Source organism: Canis lupus, chromosome 9 (assembly GCF_011100685.1).
Source record: "Canis lupus familiaris isolate Mischka breed German Shepherd chromosome 9, alternate assembly UU_Cfam_GSD_1.0, whole genome shotgun sequence".
NCBI classification, from domain to species: Eukaryota; Metazoa; Chordata; class Mammalia; order Carnivora; family Canidae; genus Canis; species Canis lupus.
This window is the reverse complement of record NC_049230.1, coordinates 48,451,440-48,476,821: the sequence shown is the minus strand read 5'-3', so window position 1 is coordinate 48,476,821 and position 25,382 is coordinate 48,451,440. Positions and strand designations below refer to the sequence as shown.

General features: G+C 61.5%; 3 protein-coding genes and 1 long non-coding RNA gene across 4 annotated transcripts; 2 read left to right on the top strand and 2 right to left on the bottom strand.

Moving 5' to 3' along the window:
• The first annotated feature begins 80 nt into the window (after positions 1–80).
• LOC111097467 lies at positions 81–4,116 on the top strand. The gene is made up of 2 exons (XR_005364792.1): positions 81–1,225; positions 2,213–4,116. It is a non-coding gene; the product is annotated as an uncharacterized LOC111097467 (long non-coding RNA).
• On the bottom strand, positions 2,058–13,150 carry ANAPC2 (anaphase promoting complex subunit 2). The gene is made up of 13 exons (XM_038548680.1): positions 12,864–13,150; positions 12,042–12,664; positions 10,751–10,883; positions 9,434–9,608; positions 8,894–9,013; positions 8,382–8,499; positions 7,150–7,331; positions 6,694–6,835; positions 6,311–6,386; positions 6,013–6,216; positions 2,832–2,961; positions 2,451–2,686; positions 2,058–2,350 (listed from the first exon to the last, which is right to left on the bottom strand). The coding sequence occupies exons 1-13, from the start codon at positions 12,966–12,968 to the stop codon at positions 2,138–2,140; spliced, it is 2,457 nt and encodes an 818-aa protein (XP_038404608.1). The 5' UTR covers positions 12,969–13,150; the 3' UTR covers positions 2,058–2,137.
• Positions 13,032–14,642, top strand: SSNA1 (SS nuclear autoantigen 1). The gene is made up of 3 exons (XM_038548683.1): positions 13,032–13,191; positions 13,578–13,777; positions 14,111–14,642. Exons 1-3 carry the CDS (start codon positions 13,140–13,142, stop codon positions 14,216–14,218), a joined length of 360 nt encoding a protein of 119 aa, XP_038404611.1. The 5' UTR covers positions 13,032–13,139; the 3' UTR covers positions 14,219–14,642.
• A 1,503-nt stretch (positions 14,643–16,145) lies between these two features.
• Positions 16,146–24,196, bottom strand: TPRN (taperin). Its single transcript, XM_038548670.1, has 4 exons — positions 22,359–24,196; positions 16,938–17,190; positions 16,751–16,857; positions 16,146–16,637 (listed from the first exon to the last, which is right to left on the bottom strand). The coding sequence occupies exons 1-4, from the start codon at positions 24,177–24,179 to the stop codon at positions 16,575–16,577; spliced, it is 2,244 nt and encodes a 747-aa protein (XP_038404598.1). The 5' UTR covers positions 24,180–24,196; the 3' UTR covers positions 16,146–16,574.
• Between the last annotated feature and the right edge of the window lie 1,186 nt (positions 24,197–25,382).

The following is a 25,382-nucleotide window of genomic DNA, read 5'->3' as shown; positions in this document are numbered from 1 at the left end:
CCCTGGGCTGGGGCAGGTAGAGGGACAGGCGCCTGGCAGCCCCTTCTGAGTGCGCTGTTGGACCCAAGGCAGAGGCAAGGATGGGGCTGCTCTGGCCTCGGGGGATGGTGCTTCATGGGGAAGGGGATGGAGCCCATGCTGAGGCCCCTGGGACAGTGGGAACAGTGGCCTGAAAACCCTGGGGGGCCCACAGCAAGGCTACTGTTTCTCGGCTGGGACGGCGGGGGCTGCAACAGCTCAGCTGACCAATGTCATCGCCCTTCCCCCAGAGGCTGGGACAAGCAGGGGCCAAGGAGGGGTGAGCCCTGGACCTGTGCTCACCAGCCCCCCCACTGTGTGTGGGGGGTCCTCCGGGGAGGGTCCCACCGGCACCCCAGCTGTGCCCAGGTCCATCAACCCCCCAGGATAGGTGGGGAGCACTGCCCACAGGTCATCCCAGAACCATATCCTCAGTGCAGCTGCCTCAGAAGTGGCCACAGGCAGCACCTAAGGCTCCATCATGTGCCATCCCAACTTAGAGCCCTCCTGTCCCTCTGAGGGCTTCATCCCTGTGCACCTGCCTGCCACCCAGACAAGCGCTGCCTGAGGGACTCACCTGCAGGCTGGTACCTTCAGAGTTAACCTCAGAGTCCTCCCAGGCCTCCTGCACTGCCTCTCCACCCTGAGGTCTCCGCCCTCCTCCCCTAACACCCTAGCCAAGTAAACCACCCAGGCAGCAAGAGATGCCCCACCCACAGTGGACCCCACGGGGCACCAGGGGCAAGGGTGTGGAGGGCCCCCCCACCCCGCACCAGAGCCCTCAGGGACTGGCCAACAGTTTCAGGCACAGCTCTGTGCTTGTCAATGAATGCCATGACCCAAGACACAGTTTTACCAGGTTCGTCCCTAAAACAAGTCCAAAGGGACATGAAGCAGGTGTGCCTGTGGCCAGAAGCAGAAGCCGCCACCCTGCTGGGCCAGTCTGGCAGGTTTGCATCCTGGTAGGATGACAAAGGTACACTCAGCCCAGTGCCAGGTGCCCTTCTACGTGGAGGGAATGGAGGGTGTCAGAGCCTCCTGGGCCTCCACCAGAACGCAGAGGAAGGCGGGAAGCCCTCTTCCAGTGACGGCCAGCACAGTAGCCCTGGTGCTGGGCACAGCTCACGGGAGGGAGACACTGGCTGATAAGACTACATGCCTAGTTTCCACTTCGTCCTCCAAACCTGTAGTGAACCGCATACTCTGGGTAAGAAGGGGGAAGTCCCAGGAGAAGGCTGATGTCAGGGCCCTGCGCAGCAAAGTGGATGGGGGGAACCCAAGGGCGTGGGGGCTCCAGGCCTGGAAAGACACCCCGGGCAGGTGGGAGCAGACTGGTGGAGATTCATTCGAGCCCCTGCTGCCTGGGGGAACATCGCCACCCGGCACTGGAGGCTGTAGCCCTGGTGTGCAGGTCTGAAGGCCTCCAGCCTGGGTGGAGCCAACATCCCTGCCCCCCACCCACTTCCTGGGACCTCAGGGGCTGAGGCAGTGCCAGGCCCCCCAACCCTGTAGACAGGACCCTTTGTGCTACACTGGGAAGGCCTGGCTCCCAGGATTCTGCACCTGAGCTCCTGACCGTGTCTGAGAGCATGGAACCACCTTCTCTGTGAGCCACAGAGCTAGCCCCTCCATCCAGCAGAGGATGTTCAGCTGCCCACACATCTCACGCATTCCAATGATGTTGGTCCCAGCAACAGCCCCGGACCCTCAGATCAGGAAGAGGGCAAGTGACCCATAGGCTCCTTCCCAAGGGCAGTGAGGCCTGGGGCAGGAGGGCCCTGGTGTCCTCCTGCCTGAGCTGCAATTTCCCAGGTGGGCCTTCACCAGCTGCTGTAGCCTAGCAACACCCTTGTGCCAGGACTCCAGGGTTAGAGCCCAAGCACAGGTATGTAAGCCAGGACCAGACCTGGCCACTTGGGTTTCCCCTCACCTGCTCCCAGGAAGCAGGTCTGACTAAGTTGGGGTAAGGAGTCAGGTCTGGAGGGAGAACCTGGACCACAGGCCCATGATGAGCCCACAAAGCCACCAGGACAGGGAACGGATAGAGAACCATTTGCTTTACTCTGCACTCTGGGGGCTGGGCAGGGGCACCCACCCACCCATCTTCCCGGTGGGCACATCAGCTGCAGCTCTTGGGCAGGCGGTAGACGCCGGCTGAGTAGACGAGCTGCTGGTCTCGCACCTTCTTCTGCAGGAAGCCCTGAAGCTCCTGCAGATCGATCTCAGCCAGTGCGGGGCCGGTCACCACGAACATGCGCAGCATGCTGTAGATGCGCTCCAGCGACAGGCTCTCCAGATTGGTCAGCATGGCCTGGATGTATGTCCAAAAAAGCTGGGGAGACAGAGGCCAGGCCAGCTGTTAGGCCAGCACCCGCAGGGATGCCACCTGGCCAGGGGCCGACCCAGGCCACCATCCCCCACCGCAGCCACACCAGCAGCTCCTCCTCCTTCTGGTCGGCCTGGGAAGCCATGCCGGAGTCACTCTCCTCGTCGCTGTCGATGAGCACCATGCTGTCTCGGTCCTGGGGCCGCTCCTCTTCAACGACAGAGAAGGTCCCAGCAGGCTCCTCCCTCAGCACGCCCTGCTGCAACCACACGGACATCCGCCGCCGCAGCAGTGCCACAGGCATCTTCACCACCTTGCTCAGCTCCTCCAAGGTCCAGGTAGCTGTGTGGAGCAGCCAGGAGCACTGGACACACGGGGCAAGGCCAAGCTTCCCCCTGCCCCGTCAACACCCTCTCCCACAGCCTCCCGGCATCAGCCTGCTGGGAGGCATGGCTGGGACAGGCCAACTAGGGGTCAGCAGGCTCACCTTGGTCCTGGAAGTATAGCAAGACCACCGCCTGCACGGGAGTCACGGCTACAGACAGGGTGCGGTCAGCCAGCTCCACATCCATGGTCACCAAGCCCAGAGTATGCTTCCAACTGAGGGTCCGCATCGCCTGGGGAGGGCTGGCGTCAGCACAGGCGGTCCTGCAGGTCTGGCTGAGTCCAGCTCAGAGCCCCCTGACTTGCCCCTACCAGGCAGGTGGCAGCAGTGGGCAGAGTGGAGGACGGGGCTCCTGCCCTCTCAACCACCCCGGTCTAACAATGAGCACTGACCACCCAGGGAGGGCTACTGATAGAATCATGTGGTCTCCACAAAAGACATCCACATCTGAACCCCCAGGACCCCAAAGCATGACCTGAGCTGGAGACGGGGTTGTTGCAGATGGGCCCAGTTACGACGAGGTCAGCTGGAGTGCAGTGGGCCCTGATGGAACATGGTCAGTGTGCTCACAGGGCAGAGGGAGACAGAGTGAGGACAGACGCAGAGACTGCAGGGATGCAGCCACAAGTCAAGAGACACCAAGAAAGGCCTGCAATCCCCTCCCCTCCTCGCTGGGGGGGACAGGAAGGACCGTCCCACAGCCCTGCTGACACCCTGGTCTCTGCACTAGCCTGCAGAATGGAGGACAAGCTTGTTTTAAGGACTCCTGTTGTAGCACTGTGATAGCCCACACTTTCGTCCTGGGAAGGGGGTGCTGCTGTAGCAAATACCCAGGATGTGAGAGTCTATGGAGTGGGGCGACGGGCAGAGACTGGAAGAGCAGCAAGCACATGCTCACTGAAGAGACTGTTGGCAGGAACGCGGCCAGGAACATGGTGAGGTGTCCACGTGAGGAGGTAGCTGCAGCAATGGAGGAATTGTGACCCTGCCAGCTAGTGGCAGAGCCCTATGTGAGCACGACGGATGGAGGAAAGTGTAAGAGCGGCCTCCCAGCAGCACACAAGAGGCCGGACTGTGCAGGGGAGCTAGCAGGCGGGCCCGGACGCTGCCCCTGCTCTGTGCGCGCTGGAGATGGAGCCCAGAGTACACCAGAGACCTGGACTCTGACGCTAGAGCTGACTAGTGGCTCCAGAAGAGCCAGGACAGAGACGGGCTGTCCAGAGAGGGGGTGTGTGAGGGCCCGTGGCCTGGAGGCCGTGTGTTTTAAGAGGCCCGGTGGGCAGGCTGAGGCAAGAAGAATCCTCCCCTGGAGCCTCCAGAGACTGCAGCCCTACAATCCATAACTCGATTTTGCCAGAACTAAGACAATAAATCTGCACTGTTTTAAGCCCCTCGTGGTACCTCGTTCTGGCAGCCCCAGGACCCTGACACAGTCAAGTGCTAAGAGTCTGTCTGCAACCCCTGAGCTCTAAAGGTGGAGACAATAGTGAACCCAACTTTGCAGAGAGAAAATGGGAGCAGAGTACAGCTTGCCCAGGTCACAACCCACAGAGTCATGGACAGGCTCTCTGGTTCCAAGGCCACCACTCCAGCCTGCAGCAGGGAAAACATGAGGCTCAGCAACAGAAAGCATAGCAGTAAGCACAGCTGAGGACACTCTGGCTGCACGGCCACCCACACATGTCCAGCATGACCATCAGGCCAAGATTCAGCTGGTGGGAGGCAGAGGTATGTGGTCACAGCCCTGACACAGCCATGCGGCCTGCCTCTGCCCCACCAGCATCCAGTTGGAGTTAAGACAAAGCACGCTGCAACATGGCCATCACATAAGGCCCATCAGGCCTAAGCAGAAAGACGTGGCTGAGCCACTCCTGGGACTCATGGCAAGGCCTCAGTGGGAGGTCTCAGGGCCTCTCCTGGCAGTGGCTACAAGCCATCAAGGCAGCCAGAAGGCAGGGAGCACAAAGATGCCCTACCCAGGGAGGAGTGGGTGTAGTGCCAGGAGGCTCCAGAGCGAGCACCCCACCATGGTCAGGCACAGAAGCCACAGGGTGGTCCAGTGGCCCAGCAGGAGCCAACAGGAGCTGCACAGACCCTTGCAGTCTTGTGCAGTGCTACCCTGAATATGGTCCCCGCTCTGGCCTCCTCCCTGCAGAGTGCCTAGCCTTACCCTTGCCTGTCTCTGAAAGGAAGCCCTTGCCTGTCTCTGAAAGGAAGCCCTCCTCCTTGCCTGTCTCTGAAAGGAAGCCCTCCTCCCTCCACAACTAGTTCCCCTAGCCTAGAACAACAGATTTGGAGAACCCATTGTCCCTCCCATGACCTGGCTCTGCTTCTCCCCCACCTCTCCCCACCCCAGCCCACTGTCTCCCTCCCAGGGCTCTGTCCTGAGGGCTCCTCAAGCCCTAGCTGCTGGCCCATCTTTGGAGGTGTTCCAGATGCTCCCAGGGCTCAGGCTCTGCTGCCCAGACACCTTCCACACTCATCCTCTGCTGTGGAACCCAGTGGCCCCTCAGGCCCCACAATCCCAGAACCTGCTTCACCAGTCCCCAGAAACCCAGGATGGGCACCCGAGCTCCCCACTCTCCCCAGACATGTCCCCACTGAGCCACCCCTACAAAGAAGGGCTCTTTGTGCCATCACTCTCTGCCCACACTAGGCTCCACCTGCACACACCTGCCACCTGCACTCCCAACCCAGGACTGCTGGGCCCAGCCCCATCCCTGACCACCCCACACACCTTGCAGTGTCCTCCTCCCGTGCTGAGACCCATGCCCTCAGGGCCCCAACAGCAGACAGCACAGCCCTGGTCCTCTAGCGTCCTGGGACCTGGGGAAGCAGCTTCTAGGGAAGCAAGCTGGGCAGTGGCAGAGACAGGGCAGGGTCACGGGAGTCAAATAGCTCATGGGCAATGTGAAGACCTCCTGGAGGCAGACACAGCTCCCTAACTCTCCCCAGGACAAGCCGAGCATGCCAGCTCCTGGTTCTAAGATGGCAGAGAGTAGGCAGTAGAAGAGGAAGCCCAGAAGGGGGGCGGGGAGAGCGTGAGCAATGTGGCCCTTTGGCTAGCATGGTACAGGGAAGCACATAGGCACACGTGGACAAGCTCCTGAGAGACAAGGGGAGCAGAATGTGGGCCCACCCTCTCGCCTACCCCCGACACAGAGGCACGTGAGGTGTCCGGAAACGACTGCAGGGATGGGTCACACCCTGCTTCTGCTGCACAGCATGGTTGGCAGGGTCCACCTGCCCCAGGGTTCCCACCACAGGGAGATGTGGACAGTACCTTCAGCTTCTCATACTTCTTGCAGTAGACCTCAAGGGCCTCCCTGATGTCCTCAGGGACTTCCAGCTTCTCATCCTTGAAGGGGGGCCAGAACTCACTGGATAGGATGACAGCATAGACCCCAAAAGGTGGCTGCTCCTCTGCGGGCCGCTTCTCATCCTCTTCACGAATGTTGGCATTGATGCGACGGGAATCTGCCATGTCCTGGAGAAGAGAAAGGAGGCAGGTGTCCCAAAGGGCCCAGGATAGGGCTAGGGGTGAGGCTGGGCCACATGGGCGGGGAGCCCTGGGGGCCCACCTTCAGCATGACCTCGCAGAAGTGCATCGGAGCCTCGCCAAAGCGCAGCTTCAGCAGTTCCACGTTGCGGATCTCCCTAGAAAGACGCATCTCTGAGGGGATGTGGCGTGCAAGCAGCAGCTACGGCAAAGTGCCAAATGCCTCCCAGAGAGGCTGCATGGGCGCACTCCCCACCAGGGCAGGGCCACTCCCAGGCCAAGAGGAGGGGTAGGAAGTGCAGCTCCAGCCATGGAGACCTGGGGCCTGCTCTATCCCAGCCTAGCGCCACCCCCTCACTGCCCCTGGCCTCCCCAAACCCCTGGCTGAGCTCAGGCCGGTCCTTGCTTGGCATCCCTGATGCCCCTCCCTCAGAAGCAGGGCAGGCAGCAGCTTGCAGGCCTCACCGCTCAGGACTGAAGCTGAACTGGTGCAGGAGGCGGTCAGCCAGCAGTGAGCGGTACTCGTTGATAAAGAGATCCTTGCTGCCGTAGATGCTGACCAGGAGACTGATGATGTCCGAGGAGCGCCGCTTGGAGCTGGACTTCCCTGCACAGCAGAGAGGGAGTGCCATCTGTGCTCAAGCAGGGCCCACCCTGCCCAGCCTGTGAGGCCCAGGCTCAGATCCCAGCTTGGGGGCAGGGTGGGCAGTGTATAGGCTGCCTGGGAACCCGCTCTTCCAGCAACCGGGCTGGGGACAGGCCACTGTGGGCCCACTCAAGCTGGCTGAAGCATTCGGGGGAACAGGTAGGGTAGGATGAGGCCAGATGACCCCCCGCAAACCTCAGGGCATGGTGAAAACCAACTAGAGGCCTGAACCCTCCCCCACAGTCCAGGGCCTGGCAGGGCTGGTGGGCACTGACCTGGATCGGCATCCACGGGGTCAGGGACCCAGTCCTCAGGCTCGCCAGAGTCATCCTCGCTGTCCTGACCAGTCTCCAGGCTCGCCGGATCGGTCTTGGACAGCTCAACAGCCAAGTCCCCTGTCCCGTCCGAGTCCCCTGTCAGCCCAGCCACAATCTGCCGCACAGTATCCTCCCGTGTCCTGCCAAATATGAGCATTGCTGGCCCTCACGGCACCTCTCCCTGCTCTCCATACTAGCCCACACCACCCTATCTCCTCGCCCAGCAGCCAGTGCCTATTGGCCACGTGCTTAAGCTGAGTTTACCAAATTTTGTCTCAAAGGATAATAACGATAGTGAAAATAACTAAAAACCCACCATCTTCCAGGAGCACCAAGAATTGAAATAAGACACAACCAGGGTGCGTGGGGGGCTCAGGAGGTGAAGCACCTGCCTTCAGCTCAGATCATGATCCCGAGGTCCTGGGATCAAGTCCTGCATCAGGCTCCCTGCTCAGCAGGGAGTCGGTTTCTCCCTCTGCCCTCCCCTGCTGCTGTGCGCGCGTTCTCTCTCACTCAAAGTAAATAAAATCCTTTTTTCTTAAGATTTTATTTACTAACGAGAGACAGAGACACAGGGAGAGGCACAAGCAGGCTCGATATGGGACTTGATCCCAGGACCCTGGGGTCACACCCTGTGCTAAAGACAGACCCTCAACCACTGAGCCGTACAGATGCTCCCATAGAAATAAAATCTTAAAAAAAAAGGAAAAGTAAGAAAACCAGGCCCTTCACAACCAAGAGATGGTAAACGTGAGTCAGGGCAGCTCCGGATGCCTCCCAGCCCCAGCCCTGAGCCTCCACTGCCCCAGGCGTTTCTGGGCAGCTGTACCACAGTACCTATTCAACACAATCTTTGACAGACCACCCAACAGCCTCTGCTCCTCGTCAGCCTGGGGGCCTGTCCAGCAAGGCAAAGCTGAGCGGGGGCCTCTCTGTGCTGGGAGAAGGGGAGGAGGATGGAGAGCAGGGATGCAAGGGGGGCCCCCCCAGTGTCTGCACACAGGTGGTGGCACTGGGCAATAGGTACAGGAGGGAGCCCTGGCCAGGCCATGTGGCCCTACAGGAAGGACAGAGTGTCCCTGGTGTTTCAAAGGCACAGGGACCCAGGAGGAGCATGGCTGCACAAATGGGTCCAGGAGACAAATGCTCCAGGTTGGAGCAGCTCCCTGGGGCTCACCTGCGGTACTCACCTCAGGTAGCGGCGAATGGGCTCACAAGCCACCTCCAGGATAACCATGGAAGGGTCCAGCACACGCAGGGCCTTGATGGCAGATATGTAGAGGGTGATGATGTCACATGTGTTGACACCTGCGGCCAGGATGGAGGACGGCAGTCACCACAGTACCCAGGACTTGTGGTTCCACGAGCAAGCAGCTGCGCCCTGGCTGGGCAGGCTTCAGGTTGTCTGTGTGACCTCCCTCCTCAGGACACCAGTGTGACATGCAGGAAGTAGCCTCCTCCCCGCCAACTCTCAGGTGCTCTCCCCAGAATTTTCCGAGATCCAAGCCCCCCCTCACTGGGTGGTCTGTTCTGAAGAGATCACATACCCCACCTGCCCTGAGGTCACACCCATCATTTCCTGTGACTCCCTCCAAGGGAAGATAAAGTGGAGTGCCCTGACCCTCCTAAGGGCTGCGTAAACCTGCTCCCTACACAGGCCCTGGGCTGGGGAGGCTGGACTCTCAGCCAGCAGCTTCAGCACCTGGATGGAGGAGCCGTGTCTCCAGGGCAGCCTTAAGGGACAGGAGCAGCTGCTGCCTCTGATCGGTCCTCTCCAGGCAGTACTTAAGGTCCTCAATGGCTGGCCGGGAGTCTGGGAAGTCTGTAGGAAGAGTACCAGCCTTTGTACATGCATGCAAATACCCAAACACACAGATGCCAGCACCCACATGCTGTGCACACAAGACACAAGGTCAGCGGAGCCCAGAGGGTAAGCAGCTGCACCTCCACTCTGGAACACCGAGAGACATCTGTTAGGTGCTTCAGGTCATCCTTGTGCCTATGCGTGCCCATCGTCCACCCCCACCCCCAACCCCGTGGTGCAGAAGGACAGAGCAGACATGAGGCTGAGAGGATGAGAGTGGACATTTCTGATGTCCCACCACACCACCCTGACCCAGACACTGAGCTGAGGTAGCCCATGCTGGTGGACGCCACAGTCCCCAGTGCCCCTCACTGCCTGCAAGATCTGAAGGGCAAAGGCCCAGGAAAGGTGGGCTACTGCAGTGGGCAGGGGGCCAACCTCGGATGATGCTGAAGAGCTCCTCGATGCGTAGGCTGGCATAGATACGGTAGAAGAACCTTTGCACGTGGCAGCGCCAGCGACGGAGTGTGTTGCCAGCCTCAGGGGATGCAGGCCTGGCTGGGCCATCCTGCAGGAATACCTTGCCCAGCCAGCCGACCACCCTCTCGATCCACTGTTGGAAGGTATGGGGAGGTAAGGAGCTGAGCCCCAGTCTGACGTGGACCAGAGGCCAGGAGAAGCTACACAGCGGCCCACCCTGCAGCCAGCCCTGGGGAGCCCCCAAGCCGCCTGCTCTGGAGTAGGATAGTAAGCCCAAAGGAGGCCTCCCAGGCCTCCCCTCAATGTGCCCCCACACCCTAAGACCTCAGTGCCCAGGCTTATCTCTGGCAATGGTGGGCCTGATGCAGGGCACGGAGAGAGTGCTCACCTCTGACTCGGTAGACAGACTCCCGGGGGCCACGCATCTGACTGGCCCCATCGTGTGCAGACAACGTGAGGACCATTCTGAACGCATGTACATTTATAGGCAACATGGCCACGTGGACCCCAGGATGAGTACATTCCCCCATAAACTATATAGCCACAGATAAACGTCTGGGTGCTCTGTTACATGGGAGCAACACAGGTACCCCAGCCAGGCCTCTGGGCTCACACCCACGTGAGACCACTGCCACAGAAGTACTTGCTTTGAATCCCCATCACAGCTAGGCTGCATTCTCAGGCAGAAGAAAACAGGCAAGAAATAAGAGCAGGCTGGACAGTCCCTTGTGGTTGGGCCTATCACCTCCACAACCTGGGGAGTCCAGAACAGAGCCCCAGACCATGCTCCAACCACATGGGTGCCAAGACCCTCACTGGGACACCCCAAACCTTGGCACAGCCTCCAGCAAAGTGACTCTGCACAGACTGTGCTGAGCATGGCACGGGGGGTCTCTTGCTGTCAGTAGGGCCAGCCTCCACTCAGCACCAAGACAGCTTCCACCACCCTCCAGGTCTTGGTTCACCCATCTCCATACACTCTCGCCGCTTCTAAAACCAGGGGGTGAGACACCTGGGTGGCTCAGTGGTTGAGTGTCTGCCTTCAGCCCAGGGCATGATCCTGCAGTCCCGGGATCGAGTCCCACATCAGGGTCCCTGCATGGAGCCTGCTTCTCCCTCTGCCTGTGTCTCTGCCTATCTCTCTCTGTGTCTCTCATGATAAATGAATAAAATCCTTAAAAAAAATAAAAAATAAAAAAATAAAACCAGGGGTCAGGTTTGCTAGAAACCTATTCTACAGTCCGCAGGGGATAGGGCCTAAGAGGCTGTCCTTACCTTGTGGAACTCACGCAGGAAGGAGCGCTCATACTCGCCCCGGCAGCGGTCCTCCATCCTCTCCCTGGTCACCTGGTGCAGGGTGGTGGTCACAGCCTCGGCACTGACCCGCTCCAACAGACTGAGCCTGTGTCTGGAGGAGAGCCCTGCCCGTGGAGCACATAAAACATAATCCTTTCCCCCACCTCCCATGCCCTCTATAACAAAGGCTTCAAATAAGCTGCTGGGAGGACACAGCCCTGCCCTCCCCAGCTGACTTCCCTGACTGGGCTGACACCCTGGCCTTCCCTGTGTGTGTGGTGGGTGTGGCTCTCAGGGCCAAAGCCTCATCTCCCAAATGTGACTCTGAAACAATAGCTAAACACATCCCTGTCCTGGTCACATGTATAGAAGTCCTCAGTTATGCCTTTTGGTGCAAACCCTGGTCAGCAATGGCAAAGGGAGTCAAGAGGCGAGGAGAAAGCATGTTTCTGTGTCTGAGATGAACCCAGTGAAAGCCATTCAGGGCTCCCTGACCCCTGCCAGCAACAGGACCACTCCCTAACAGCTGCACTGCTGTTGCTTCACTCAATGAGACAAAATTGTTATAAGCAACCACAAAGGACAAAAGGTCAACAGGTCAGAACCTGGCTTTAATAACAACAAAACCCTTTCCTCTTTAAAGACTGGAAAGGGCAGCCCTGGTGGCTCAGCGGTTTAGTGCCGTCCTCAGCCCAGGGCCTGATCCTGGAGACCTGGGATCGAGTCCCACGTCAGGCTCCCTTCATGGAGCCTGCTTCTCCCTCTGCTTCTCTCTCTCTCTGTATCTCTCATGAACTAATAAAAAAAAAAAAAAAAAAAAAAAACTGGAAAGACAATCTGCTTGCCAGCATGTTGGCCTAATCCCCAGCTCGTCCTGGAAAGCATAAAAAAAAAATCTCTCTTTTTTTTTTTTTTGCAATTATAGGAGAGGATAACTATCTTCCCTTCCCTGGAGAGCCTACAGAAGACACAGCAGACTTGTATGTGACCGGAAATCTGGAATCACATAGGGTCTTGGTGTGCACGCAGTGTGAAACCTGAGATTAGCGTGAGTGGCAGAGATACTTGTTCTTTTTATCCAGGACAAAGAGTATAAATTCACAGCACAGGGACCCTGGGGACTGTCCCTTTGTAATGTCCAGGACTGTCAGGGCAGAGATGCCCCCCTCCCCAGAGCCAGCTCACCAGCTTTCTGAAGAGGCCGCTGGACCCAGGAAAGTAATCTAGAGTCAAGAAGAACAGGGAAATGGCCACAGCCACAAGTACTCACAGGACCTGGCTGAGCTGGTGAAACTGCTCCAGGGCCTGGCGGCACCAGCATTGCTGTTTGTCACTGCCACACCCCGCACACAGGGGGCTCTGCAGAAGTCTGTAGTACCGCCGGCGGGCGTACCTGCTGTCCAACTCCCCCTCTAGTTCCGGGTCTGTGCCCCCTTCCCCCTTCCTCTTACTCTGCATGTAGACTCTCAAAAACCGCCCGTAGAGGCGCTGAATCATCTCCTGAAACATTCTGGGAGTGGAAAAGAACAGGACGCCCCGCAAGGTGGTATGGACTTTCTCCCGAAGCCCCTGAGCGCCTGCGCCCATCAGCAAGCCCAGGCGAGTCCACTTCTCCAGCAGCTCCAGGCTACGCAGGTAGGGGTCCAGGCGACTCTCCAGCAGGCCGAAGGCGTCAAGGAGCAGCAGAAGGCACTGGGGCTCGTCCGCACAGTTCTCACGCTGGGAGATGGTATTCCAGAACTCGAGCGAGATGTGGGCCTGCAGGTCGTTCTGCAGCACCTCCACAAACCACTCCTCCAGCACCGAGTGCAAGCCGTGGCCCCTCAACACCTCCACCGCCGCCCGGAGCTCCTCCTCCTTCGGCGGCACCGCACCGCTGGTGCGGGAGGACGCCTGCGGTGCAGAAAACCGTGAGAAGGGAACGCGGAGGGACGCGGAAAGCGCGGGGACGGACGGGGAGCAGTGGGGAAGGGACGCAGCGGAGGGGAGGCTGCGGCCGACGCCAGGTAGGAGCTGTCCGGGAGCACAACGCCCACCCGGCGGACGTCCCAGGGACCCCGCGCGGGCCCGCTGCCCTCTCCCGGGGCCTCACCAGTCCGAGCGCGGCCGGCGGCACTAGCCCGGTGCTCACGGTGTTCCAGGCCAGCAACAGCTCCTGTGCGGGCCCGGGGTCGCCGTCGCGCCCCGCCGCCGCCATCTGCGCGGCCCCCTCCAGGTCCCCCGAGCTCCGGGTGCGGCGCGCGGCGATGACGCACACGAGCGGCGCGCAGCGGTGACGTTTCGGAGGGCGCGCCGTCGGACGCACCGCGCAGGCGGGAGCGGCGATGCAGTAGCGGCGGTTGGGGTGGTCGCGGCCTGGGCGGTCACCATGACCCAGCAGGGCGCAGCGCTGCAGAATTATAACAACGAACTGGTCAAGTGTGAGCGGCCTCGCGGCGGGGTCCGCCTGGTGGGCTGGGAGGGCGCGGGGCTCGCCGGCCTGCGGGTCCAGGCGGTGGCGGGCCTGCCGCGCGTGGCCCAACGGGCTGCACCGTCCGTGCGTGGGGCCTCGGCCGGGACGGCGCCGGGGGCCTTGCGGGCGAGCCAGGGGGACAGCCGCTGTGCCGCTCGCCCGGGCGCCGGGTATCTGCGCAGTGAGGGACAGAGCGGAAGGGGAGAGCGTGCACCGCCTCCCGCCCCCCGCACGGTCCAGGGTGCGAGGGGTGCGCACCGTCCAGTGCACCGGGCACGCTCCAGAGTGGGAGGGGTGCTGTGCTCCCTCCTGCCCTGGGTCCACAGCGTGTGCCCTCCCGCTCGCCCATCCCAGGCATCGAGGAGTTGTGCCAGAAGCGGGAGGAGTTGTGCCGGCAGATCCAGCAGGAGGAAGACGAGAAGCAGCGGCTGCAGAATGAAGTGAGGCAGCTGACCGAGAAACTGGCTCGCGTCAACGAGAACCTGGCCCGCAAGATTGCCTCTAGAAACGAGTTTGACCGGACCATCGCGGAGACAGAAGCCGCCTACCTCAAGGTGGGGCTGGGGCCCCGGGGGAGTCTAGGGCCGGCCAAACGCAGGGGCGACAGGATCCCGGTTAGGTGTCAGTGAGGCTGTCGGGGGCCTGGCAGGTCAGGAGTCCTGTTTTCTGCACCATTGTCCTCCCAGACCATGAGCAAAGAGCGGCCCCGGGCTCAGCTAACCTAGACTGGCTTCCCTGGGGTGCGAGGAAGGGGCTTTGGGCTAGTCTTAGGGGGAACGGGCCCTGCTGACCCTGTCTGACCTGCCCTTCAGGGGCTTCATTGCACTGCTGCCCCACAGCTCAGTGCTGGCGAGGAGTGGTGGTGACCATCCTACGTCTGTTTCCAGATCCTGGAGAGCTCGCAGACTCTGCTTAGTGTCCTGAAGAGGGAAGCTGGGAACTTGACCAAGGCCACAGCCTCAGAGCAGAAGAGCAGCGGAGCTAAGGACAGCTGATGGGGCCGTTCTGGGGAGGGGCCTGCCTCTACTGTGCCCGGCAGTGGCTGGGCCTCCGACTATCCTCAGCGTCTTTACTCTTTTTGGCACCAGCTGCCCCCTTTCAGTGTCTCAGGTACCAAGAGGCTGTTGCCAAGCTCCACCTGCCCCAGGTGACAAGGAAACCTCTGGGCACGTCCCGGCCTTGTACTCATGCAGGACTTGGGGAGTGCAGGCTCTGGGTCAGTTCTGTTCAGGGCCTGAGGTCGCCACCACCCCCCATCCCGGTGCTGCCAGAAAGGCCCTGCTCCCTTGTCTCCACACCATGAGAGTGGCCTCACCTTGCTGCCCCAGCCAGGGAAGTGGGCAAAGGGCAGGGGCCCTGCACCTCAGAGCTTGTCCTGGTGGCATGTGACTGTCAATAAAGCTTAGGTTTGTAAAGATGCCCTGTGGCCTGTGCCTGGAGTGCAGAACTGCTGGACACCTCCGGAATGAATGAATATGAGCCCCTGCCCAGCTGGGTATGGTTCATCCTTGGATGAGGGAAGCCTGGACTGGCTTTCCCTGTGCTTTTGAAAAGAGTTGAAGGTATCCTTGAGCATCTCCCGAGACCTTGTCCCCCACCCTTTCTCCCCACCAGGGCTGCTGGCCTCTGGTCCCCAACTGCACTTAACCTACTGCCCTGGAGGTATTCTGCCCATAGCTCCCAGTCCGTGCTGTTCCCTATTACCCAGCACGAGGTCTGGCCCAGAAGGATGCCCTCTTTTTCACCCATCCTCCAGACAGGCCTGTGCCCCAGCTTCAAGGTTCTTTCTTTCTTTCTTTCTTTCTTTTTTTTAAGATTTTATTTATTCATGAGAGACAGAAAAGAAGAGACATAGGTAGAGGAAGAAGCAGGCTCAGTGCAGGGAGCCCGATGTGGGACTCAATCCTGGAACTCCAGGATCCTGCCCTAAGCCGAAGGCAGATGCTCAACCACTGAGCCACCCAGGTGTCCCCCCAGCTCCAGGATTCTAAACTGCTCGGCCCAGTGGCACCACTGCCTCCCACCGTTCCTGGTCACACCAAGCATTCCCACCACCGCCTTCCATGCAGCCTGGGCCCAGCCCTGCATCCCGTGTCCCCTCTGGGACTGTCTCTGGTATCCTGCTAGGCCCTATGAGGGGGTCCCTGCGGCTACTGCTGGGAGGGGCTAGGCAGGTTTAAGAAGTACGTATTCTTTGAGAGAGTCTGGAAAAACCTGGGCCCACTCCACCCAGGAAAAGACCCTAAAGACCGTCCCATCCTTTCCAAGCTTGGCCAAGCAGCATTTCTTATGGGCTTGACTCTTCAGGAAGGAGTCGCTTGTGTTTGGTGCCTCGACTGTAAGCAGCCCCAGCTCCCAGCTCCAGGCTGCTCCTGAGCAGGGGCTCTGCATCTCCTGTCACTGCTCAGGATCTGCTGGGTCCTGTCAGCCGCTAGCACCAACCGCAGGGAAGTGGTCTGCCTGCCACAGTCTTGCTGCACGCTCCTGTGGGTCAGGTAGCCTGCCAAGCCACGTAGGAGGTTCTGCCCAACCCCTGCCTGCTCCTTGCCCCCTCCCAGTGCCTGGCCTTCAGATAACACCACTCCTGTCCTGTCACAGCACCAGACCCCAGAGAACAAACCTGAGTGCCCCTCCCGCCACAGCTCCCACAATGTCAACCCTGGATGGGACAGGGCAGCCCCAAAGACCAGAAGTGCTACAGGAAGGTCCCTCTCCCTGACAAGAGGGTACTGGGATGGGAAGCAGGGCGAGTGGGGCTGCGAGACTGAACACCTGGACCACCAGGACTGCAATGTGGAGGGGCAGACATCCTAGGCAGCCTCCTGTCCCCTCCTCCCTGCTGCCAGGGCCTTAATGGAGCCGCACAGACCCCACCCCTGCTCCCTGCTGCTCAGGCCAAGGACCACACGGAAGGCAGAGGCGCCTTGTCCAGTGCTATTTATTGAGTCCATCATCAAAGGCAAAAAAAGACTTGCCATTCATCACAAAGGGGGTGGGCTGAGGTCGGCTGTTGGGGGTGTGGGCTGGAAGGACTGGAGTTCCCAGAGGACAGGCAGCCAAGCTAGCCCCTCACAGATACCGGACACTACTGGGCGTGGTGTCCAGCAGGACCCTGTCCACCCTCCACAGGCAGTGCCCCCAAATCAGGGCCACCCCCAAGAGCATCAGGAGTGCCCCCGTGCCCTAGGCTCAGGCCGAGCACTAGCACAGTTGTGAGGCCCCAGGAAAGGAGGGTGGGATATGGCAGGGCAGAGCCTGGCAGGGCAGAAGGGGGTTGCAGCACAAGGGCAGGGCTCCTGGGCACTGCCCGGTTCCCAGGGCTCAGCCTTGGCCATCCTGGCAGGGCCGGGGTCAGAAGTAGAGAGCTGGCTCACTACGGAAGTCTGAGAGATCATTGTGACTGGCCGGGGTGAGCTGGGAGAGAAGAACACAGAGAACGCCCATGGGGCTCACCCAGGCGTTAGAGAACCTCTCCCTGCCCCATCCCTCGGGAACTTGCCCTTCCATCCCACCCCACCCCTGCTCACCATGACCTCCTTTGGTGTGGGCTCTACCTCACGTGGAGCCTGCTCCAGTGTCTGCTCCTGCCATTTATTAAAGGCCACGGAATGCTTTGGAGTGTAGCTGGACAGGCCTGCGAGCGAAGAGGCACGTGTGTGGATGTGCGGCCCAGGCTACCCACTGGGCCACCTGTTCCCACAGATGGGTACTCACCTGAGCTGCCGTCCGGCAGGCGAGGGCTCTCAGGCCCCACACTGTTCACAAAAGTGGCCCGGGGCAGGAAGAGCGCAAAGGGCTTTTCCACTGCCGCCCCATCTGAGCTGGACAACTCTTCTTCCTCTTCCTCTTCCTCCTCCTCCTCCTCCGCCTCCTCCTGGGCCTCAGACTCCTCCTCCTGCACCAGGGAGTTCTCAGGAGGGTACTCAAACGTGGTCTGCAATCGCTTGTCATTGAAGGAGATCTTCATCTGCGGGCAGGAGGCACATCAGCGGGGTCCTGCTGTTGGGCCACCAGCAGCACTTGAGCCGGGCTAAGCCAGGCAGGGACCCCAAAGAACACAGGAGAGGACTCGAGGCCCTGGCACATAGCAGAACGTGCCACCAACCCTGCGGGAGCCAGCCCTCAGCAGACAATGCCCTTACCTGGACCCTGCAGGCACATGGCCAGAGGGACACCATTAGATTGGGTCTGGATGCCCACGGCAACCCAGTGTGTCCAAACACCTGCATCCCAGACCCCATCCAGGTCCAGGGTCAAGTCACCCACAGTTACCTACCTCTCCCAGGGACCAGACCGCAGCCAGCAGCAGGAGCCCAAAGTCTCAGGGTCTCCAGAAGCTTCTATGGCAGCTCCCATAGAAGGACTGCCTTCACAGGAGAGCACCAGCCACATCTCCTCCCACCTGGTCACCCTCCAGCAGGAGCAGGGTCCAGATGAAACTACTGTGGGGGCACCCACATACTTGGAGACCCTGCCTTCCCTGCTACCAGCAGTTCCTGTTACTGGCTGGGGCCTCCCTCCAGGTCTTGGTTCACACCTTGGCTTGCTAGCCACCTGAATGATGCCACCTGCACAGTACGACCTCGCTGCTAGGCAAGGACCAGCACACCCAAGGCCGGGCCCCTGGGGCTTGCAGGAGGTGACAAAGCAGGTGGGCTGGCACATCCAAGCCCCCTATTTCACAGACTAGTTGGAATCAGAGCAAAGCTGCACCCAGAGGGGCTTGTGGTGAGCCTGCCCTGCCACCTGAACCACCCATCTGGCCCTTGTCCATGCTGCCCCCTCCACAGGCTGCAGAATTTCATGCCTGAGCAGATTCTCTCCTCTCCCAACAGCCTCAGGTCCCAGACCATGCTGCTGGGTTTGAGAGGAAGCAGGGTCACTGAAGCTCGACCCTCACCCTCCCTGACCTAGGACTCCACTCCCTGCGAGAGTTCCAGGCCCACCAGGCTCGCCCGGCAGGACTCAGCCAGGCCCGTCAGGTTGGTAATGAATATGAGAGCCACCAGCCTGCAGCAGATGGGACCAGCCCTACGGGAGCTCGAAACATTAAACTCCTGAGCACAGGACACCAGTGGCCAGCTCAGGTTCCCTCTCCTCCCCTGGAAGGAGCTGGAGTCGGGAGCTGGGCCCCCTGGCAAAGAACCATGGGGCCCAGGGACAGCAGAGGGACCCCCAGCACGGGCTTCAGGGGGCAATGCCAGCCTGAGCCAGTGTCCAGAAGCAAGGGCACATGCTCAGGTCACCCTATCACACTTCTCCCACAGCCGCGAGTGCACACATGGCCAAGGGCATCCCCACCCAGCTACCTAGCTCCTGGCTTCCCCATCTCAGTGTGGCTCACACACAGACTCTGCTGGGCACAGCTCAGGCCCAGGCCTCATCCCAACCGCTGCGCACACAGTGGTCACGGACAGGAGCACACAGGTGCAGACCACCTGAGTAAGGCAAAAGCAAGAGCAGAGTACCTGTCCCTGCCACAGGAAGGGCAAAGGCACAGGTCCCTCCACCTGCCCTGCCCCCACCCCTCGCCCCTGCCCCCAGGCCCTACACTGAACAGGGCTTTCCATCAGCCCTGGGTACTGGCTTGTCCTCAACGACCCTGAGCCCTCCAGGCCCATCCCCCAGCACTGAAGACAGGAAGGGCCAGCTGCCAGGGCCCAGCCAGATTAGCATGCCCTCATTAGTCCACATGACCAGCTCCTAGCGGGGAGACCGAGGGGGCTGGGCACACACGGGACGGGCACTGAGCCTGGCACGGCCTGCCCAGGCAGGGGTGGGGTGGTGCTCACAGGCCACTGTCTGCACCCAGCTGGGGCCCCGGGCTGGGGCCACATCCCACCTCTTCAGTCTCCACACTGTACAGCCTGGGGGTGGGGGCACAGGTTTCTGGAGCTGCAGGTTTCTGGGTCACAGGACACCCTGTGACAAATGGAGTGGCCACCTCTAGACCCGGGGGCAGATGAGCCGGGCATGGTTGGGGGGCCGACACTTGCACACACCTGGCTCCAGAGGACTTTGCCCGCTGCGCCAAGTGTAGTGGCAGGTGGTTCCTGGCTTGGCATACCTCCCAGCTCCCACAGGCCCTTTGCCCCCCTCACCCTGCCCTACCCGCGCACACCCAGCTTGGGTTACTGGAGGGCGTCCACTCTGGACTCTACTCCGGGAGCTGGGTTCAACCCACCCCCGCTGGCCGCGAGCACCCGCCCTGCTCTCACTCCTGGCTCATACCTGCCTCCTCCCATCCCCCACTCAGTCTGCACTCCGGGGGACAATAGGTCCACTCCACACAGCTGTTGCCAAAGCCCCAGATCAAGAGCAGCAGCAGCCCAGGGCAGCCCCTCTGCCAGTGGGGAAGCTAGGCGGGGAGGGATCCAGGCCTGCTCCAGTGGCATCTGGCTTTAGAAAGTCCACTTTCGGGAGGGAGGCACCTCAGGAGGAGCTGGGGCAGTGGGGAGGGAGGGTGAGAGGGGAGGGCAGAGGACCCCTGGGAGGCAGGAGTGTGCAGGGCTCCATGCCCGCGGTCAGAAGGCCAGATGTGGAAGCAGAGGCTCCTGAGGGCAGCTGTACCACAGATCTGAGAACCGCAGTGAGGCTGAGGGCTGAGCCCGGCAGCACAATTGGGGTGTTGGGGTGGCACTTATACCAAGGTGAGGGCAGACGGCCTAGGGTGTCACAGGTGGAGCTCTGGGGACACTGACACACTCAGGCTGGGCAGAGGACCATCAGGGGAAGAGGGCAAAAGGGAGGGGCAGGAGTCACCAGACGAGCTGGAGCCTGGCCAGGTGGCACCTCACAAAGGGGAGAGGCCCATGACACCAGCCCAGCAACCCTGTGGGAGGCAGGTGAGGAGGGCACGGGACAGTGCCCCCAGCCACCACGGCATTGTCAGGGACGGACAGAGAGGACACCTGCGATTCTGCCAAGACATAACCACGTGGGGCACCCCCCCCCCGTCTGGCTGGGTGCCCCTACACCCGGACAGGGTTATTGCCCCCCAAGGCCCAGCAAGGGCTCGACAGCCTACACTGACCTGCCAGTTCAGGGTCAGGCTGCCCTGAATCCCACTGCCCGGGAGAGCCATCCCTCACCTGCCCCTGGGGAAAGGTCCCACCACCTCCCACCACTATCCTGGCTGGCCAGCGTGCGGGGGTCAAGGTGAGTGGCAGCCCCAAGGTCCTGCTGAATTGACAGTCTACTGAGTCCCCGTCAGGAAGGGGCTGAGCGGGAGTCTGGCTGCAGTGGTCTGGGTGAGGGTGAGGACTGGCAGGAGGGATGCCCAGGGAACAAAGCACAGGGCACAGCCCAAACCAGCAGATTGCTCTGAAGGGCAGGCCTCATCCCGCGCAACATGCGTTCTGGCTTTTCGTGGGCAGGGCAGCTGGTACAGGGGGTGGGGCAGCGCTCACCAGCCAGGAGACACCTCCAATAGGTGGCACCGCTCAGGCAGGGCCCTAGCTAGGCCACCAGGCCTTGCCAGGAAATCCATCTGGACCCCCAGCTCCCTAAGGCTGGCACAGAGACCAGGGCCAGGTTGGTCTGAGCTGCACCCCTCCCCCGCTCCCCAGGAAGGGCCTGCCTCTTCCCATCACTTTCTCCTGCCCTTCTCACCCCAACCCTGCCACAATGACCCCCACCGCTCTCCCAAACTGGGGGAGGGAGGAGCACAGGCTCCCCGAACAGAAAGTAGTAGTTGATTCTCAGAGCCCCAAGCTCATGAGGTCCTGCAGGTTCCTCATCTACAAAGTGGAGGGCTGTTATCACTTCCACTTCTCGGGGCCAGTATAGAAAGACACTGCTTCCCAGTTCAGAACCAACAGTCAGGGAGCGGGGAGGTGGGGCTGATGATCATAGCAGGAGCAAGGGTGGGAGGGTGGTGGCCCATAGCACTAAAGAGAGGGTGAGCCAAGGTCAGGCAGGCCAGTTGGGCCCACCGGAAATACCAAGGCAGTTGGGCGTGGACGCCTGTCTGAGCAGATGGAGCTGGCAGGAGGGGGGGGCGATGACACTCGGGGAAAGGGCAGAGCAAGGCCAACCCACGCAAAGAGAGGAAGGAGGGGGCTCACATGATTAGACAACTAACAGGCCCCAGTGAAGGGGGCTTCAGCCACACAAAGCACATCACCACCCCAACCGCCCCAACGAAACTGAGGGTAGTGGCAAAAGTAGCTTCCAGGATGAGCCAACGGAGAAGTCTATTATGTGCCATCTCAGTTGCAAGGGGAGGCACATCTGCCTGATGCCCACTGGTGGGGGTCATTGGGGCTGACCTTGGGATTTACCCCTGGGCCAGACACAGGTGCTGCGATGACGAGGAAGAACATGAGGAACGTTTTCTTGTACCCAGAGGGTTCTAGGCCACTGGGCAGCTGGGGATTAAGGCTCCAGCAGGGCTCCTGGTCCTGCACCTGGGTCTCTCACTGCTTCCAGCACCACACCCCAGGCCTGACACATGCTTGGAGTTCAATAACACTTGCATGAAGCCAGTCATGGCTGACTGAGCTCCAGGCCAGAATGCCTTCTGGGAAGTTGAGAGGCCCCCACTAAGTGGTTCCCAGTATTGCACCCCTAGGCCAACAGTGGGGTAGGGATCTGACCACACCCAAATCAGGAGGCATCCCGCGCCTTCCCACTTCTGTCCTCGCACCTGCCACCTTTGTGGGCCAGGACTCCAGGGGACCAGACCAGGCTACACTCTCAGAGCCAGGGCCAGGGTGGAACCAACAGGCCCGGAACTATTTCTCCCAGCTAGACCCACGAGGAGACAGTTCTGCCCCACCAATTCCAGATGGAGCTGCAAGAACAAAAAGGCAGCCGTGGTGCTAGCTGAACTGACCCTCTCCCCCAGCCTTCTGAAGTACATCTTAAGCAAGCTGTCCCTTGTGGTTCATTAGGGCTGTATGGGAGCCTAGACCAGCCCCCTCACCCCACTGCTGCAGCTCAGCCCCTCTTGGAGCTTGCTTGTCCACCCAGTCCAGGGACTTCTCTGGTCCACATAGAAGCCATCCCCTAAGCCATCCTCCAGCCAAGCCAGGTGTCCTAGGAACCAGGCACATGCTAGACCCACAGCCCTGTGACCGGTCATTCTTCTCTCCCTCCCAGCCAGTGGATCTCCCCCCTGCTCCCCTCACCAACCTTCTTTCTCGAGGAGCCAGCCTTGGTGAGGCAGGACTTCTCTAGAGCCAGGTAGCCACCAATCACCTCAATCTCATGCACGGTGGGATAGCGCTTCTTCAGGGCAGTCCCGGGGGTGGCTGGGGAGTCTGCCGGATGGCTTGCCTCCTCCTCCACAGCTTCCTGTGGCCCGGGCTCCCCATTAGCTTGCAGGGGCCCTGGCTTCCTCTTGGGCACCACGGTGAAGGTGTTCCCACTTCTCGGTTGGAGCCCTGATGGGTGTCCAGCCCCAGTGGAGTGCCTGTGGTACCAAGGAGGCCCACCAGCTCCCGAGCAGGGCAGTTTGGCTTCTTGGGGGACCTCGTCGTCCGAGTCCACCTCATCAATGAAGGTAACAGGCAACCCTGGCCTCCCAGGCTCCCTGCTGTTCTTGGCCAAGCTGGGAACCCCAAGGCCCTGGGCAGGCTTAGCTTCGGCAGCAGCTGACAGACCCAGGGATGGTGAGGACAGCCTCTGCTGCCTAACAGCCTGGTCTATGAGGGCAGTAGCTGGCCTGGGGCAGGCCCCCTCCTCGACCCCCAAGGGGCTCCTCCCTCCCGCAGGCACATTATACCTTTCAGGCACCAGCTGGGCTTCAAGCTCCAGGCTTTGGGAGGCCCAGTCAACCTCTCTCTCTGGCAGCCCCCGGGCCTGCCTCCCTTCAAGAGAGGTTTGCGCAGAGGCCTTGCGCTTAGGGATGAACACAAAGGAGTTTCGAGAGTTCATGCGGAGGCTGGCCAGGGCCCGGGCCTGGAGGTCCCCAGCAGGGATCCTATCCATGTCTGGCTTGCAGGCTGGCCTTATCTCAAAGGAGTCATTGGTGCTGGTGGCTGCGGCGACCCACTGGCGCTGGCTGGGAGTGGCACTAGCAGGGTTGGACGTGGGCAAGGCCAGGGACGCGGCTGGAGTGGCACTGGGGGTCCCAGGGCTGGGGGACGGGTGGACCGGGGGTTCCCCCGACTCCACCTTTGGCTTCCATTCGCCCGGCCCAGGTGCGGAGCCTGCGAGGCCGTTGGCAGCGCCGGCTCGGGCCTCGGGGGCAGCAGGCCCCTTGCCGGGTGGGTGAGGGCCAGCGCTGTGGTGCAGGCCCCGAGGGTGGACGGTGAAGGAGTTGCTGCCGGTCTTCTGTAGGAAGTCGCCGCGCCGCGCCCTGGGCCCTGGACCGCGGCGCTCGAAGCAGGCGGCGCGCTCGCCCACGCGCGGGGTGGCTGGGCCGGGAGCGGGCGGCGCCGGAGGCGGCTGGGGCGGGGGCGGGGGGCGGCCGCCCTCTGGGCTCCCCCGGCGAGGCGGCGCGGCCGGGGCGTCGAACTTCTGGAGCAGGCGGCTGACGCGCCCGGGCGGCGGCGGTGCCTCGTACACCAGCACCTCGGCGGCGCGGATGCGGGCGGCTGGGCCGGGGCCCGCACCTGGGCTGGCGGGCGGGAAGCCGGGAGCCGACTCGATGATGAGGATGTTGTCGGCGTGGAAGGTGCGCACGCCGGGCACACGGCGGTACAGTTCGAGCAGCTGCGGCACGGGCCGCGCCCCCGCGGGCCCCGCACCCCCGCCGCGCCGCGCCCCGCGCCGCCGCTCCGACTCCAGACGCATGAATGGGTTCTCGCGCAGCGGGCCCAGGCTCTCGGCCAGCACCAGCCGCTCGGCCGCCGGCCCCGAGGGCTCCGCCACGCCCGCCTCGGCCCCGGTCTCCGGCGCCGCGCCCCCGGCTAAGGCGGCCAGCTTGGCGCGCTTCCGCTCCAAGATCTCCCGCTTCCAGGCGGGCAGCGCAGCGCGGGGCCCCGGGCCCGGCCGCCCGAGGCCAGCCATGCTGCGGAGCGGGCGCCAGAGGCAACGCGCGCCGGGAACTGCAGTCGCCGCCTGCCTCCGGCCTTCGCGCCGCGGCCACGCCCCCGAGCGCCGTCCCTGGGGGCGGGGCCGGCTCGGACCCGCCCCGCGCCCGGGGCTCCACCTACTGCAGCCCGGGCCTCGCCTGAGACCGCCGGTCACGAGAACCGGTTCCCATTGGGGAAGGCCCTCCGGGGCACGCCCCCGGCCCCCGCGCGGCTCATTGGTGGCCACACTTCCGCCTCTGCGCCATTGGCCTGCGGTGGCCGGAGGGCAGAGCCTCGTGGGTGGGGGGCTTCCAGACCGTCAGTCCCCGCCGGACACCCCCCCACCCCCGGGCCTAGCTTGGTGGGTGACTTCAGCTGGGTTCGGTCCCTGCTCGTCATGCCAGTAGCCAGTCCGTCTGCTCCTTACGCTCAGAACTCAGTGAGAGAAGGGCCTGCCCAGGGCGGGAAAGTTGTCCCCGCTGGTTCAGGGACCATCCACCTGTGCTCCTAGGTCCCCTGCAAGACTTGGCCAATGCTGGCGCCCCACCCTGTGTGAGGAATTGGTTTCTCCGGCACCCCTAGCTTTTGCCAGCCGCAGACCTCACTCCGTGGCGCCCGCAAGTGGGAGAAGCCCCAGCCCACACTTTGCCATCCAGGGCCCACGGAGCAGGGACAGGAGTACAGGAGCTGTGAGGAGGTACAGGGAAAGGTCCTCGCACACAGCTCTCCAACGCAGGCTGGGCATTACACCCTGTTGCCTCCCCACACTACTTCCCCCATCCGAAGGCTAGTAGGGGTGCCAGGGACCTTAAGGGTTCGGCTTCCTTGCCCACATGCCATGAAAAAGCTCACTCCCAGTTGAGGGCTGCACAGCATCCACAACACTCTTTGAGGCGCAGCAGAGCCAAGGGAGAAATCGGGGGGAAGGACACTGCATTTCCCTCACCTGCCCTGCACTCAGCACTTGCTCAGTCACGGCACTCGCTCCAAGGACACCAGGGCTCTGTGTAGATGGGGACAGGTTTCAACCTGGGGTGCCTTTCTCAGCTTCTGGGTCCCAAGGTGGTCAGCACTACCACCACTTTCATACTGACCTACTCCTTTCCACTCTGTTAAGCTGAGAAAATAAACTGCATTCAGCCTCTCCAAGGGACACTAAGCCTGCTTATGCTCATCACTTCTATAGCAACAGTATCAC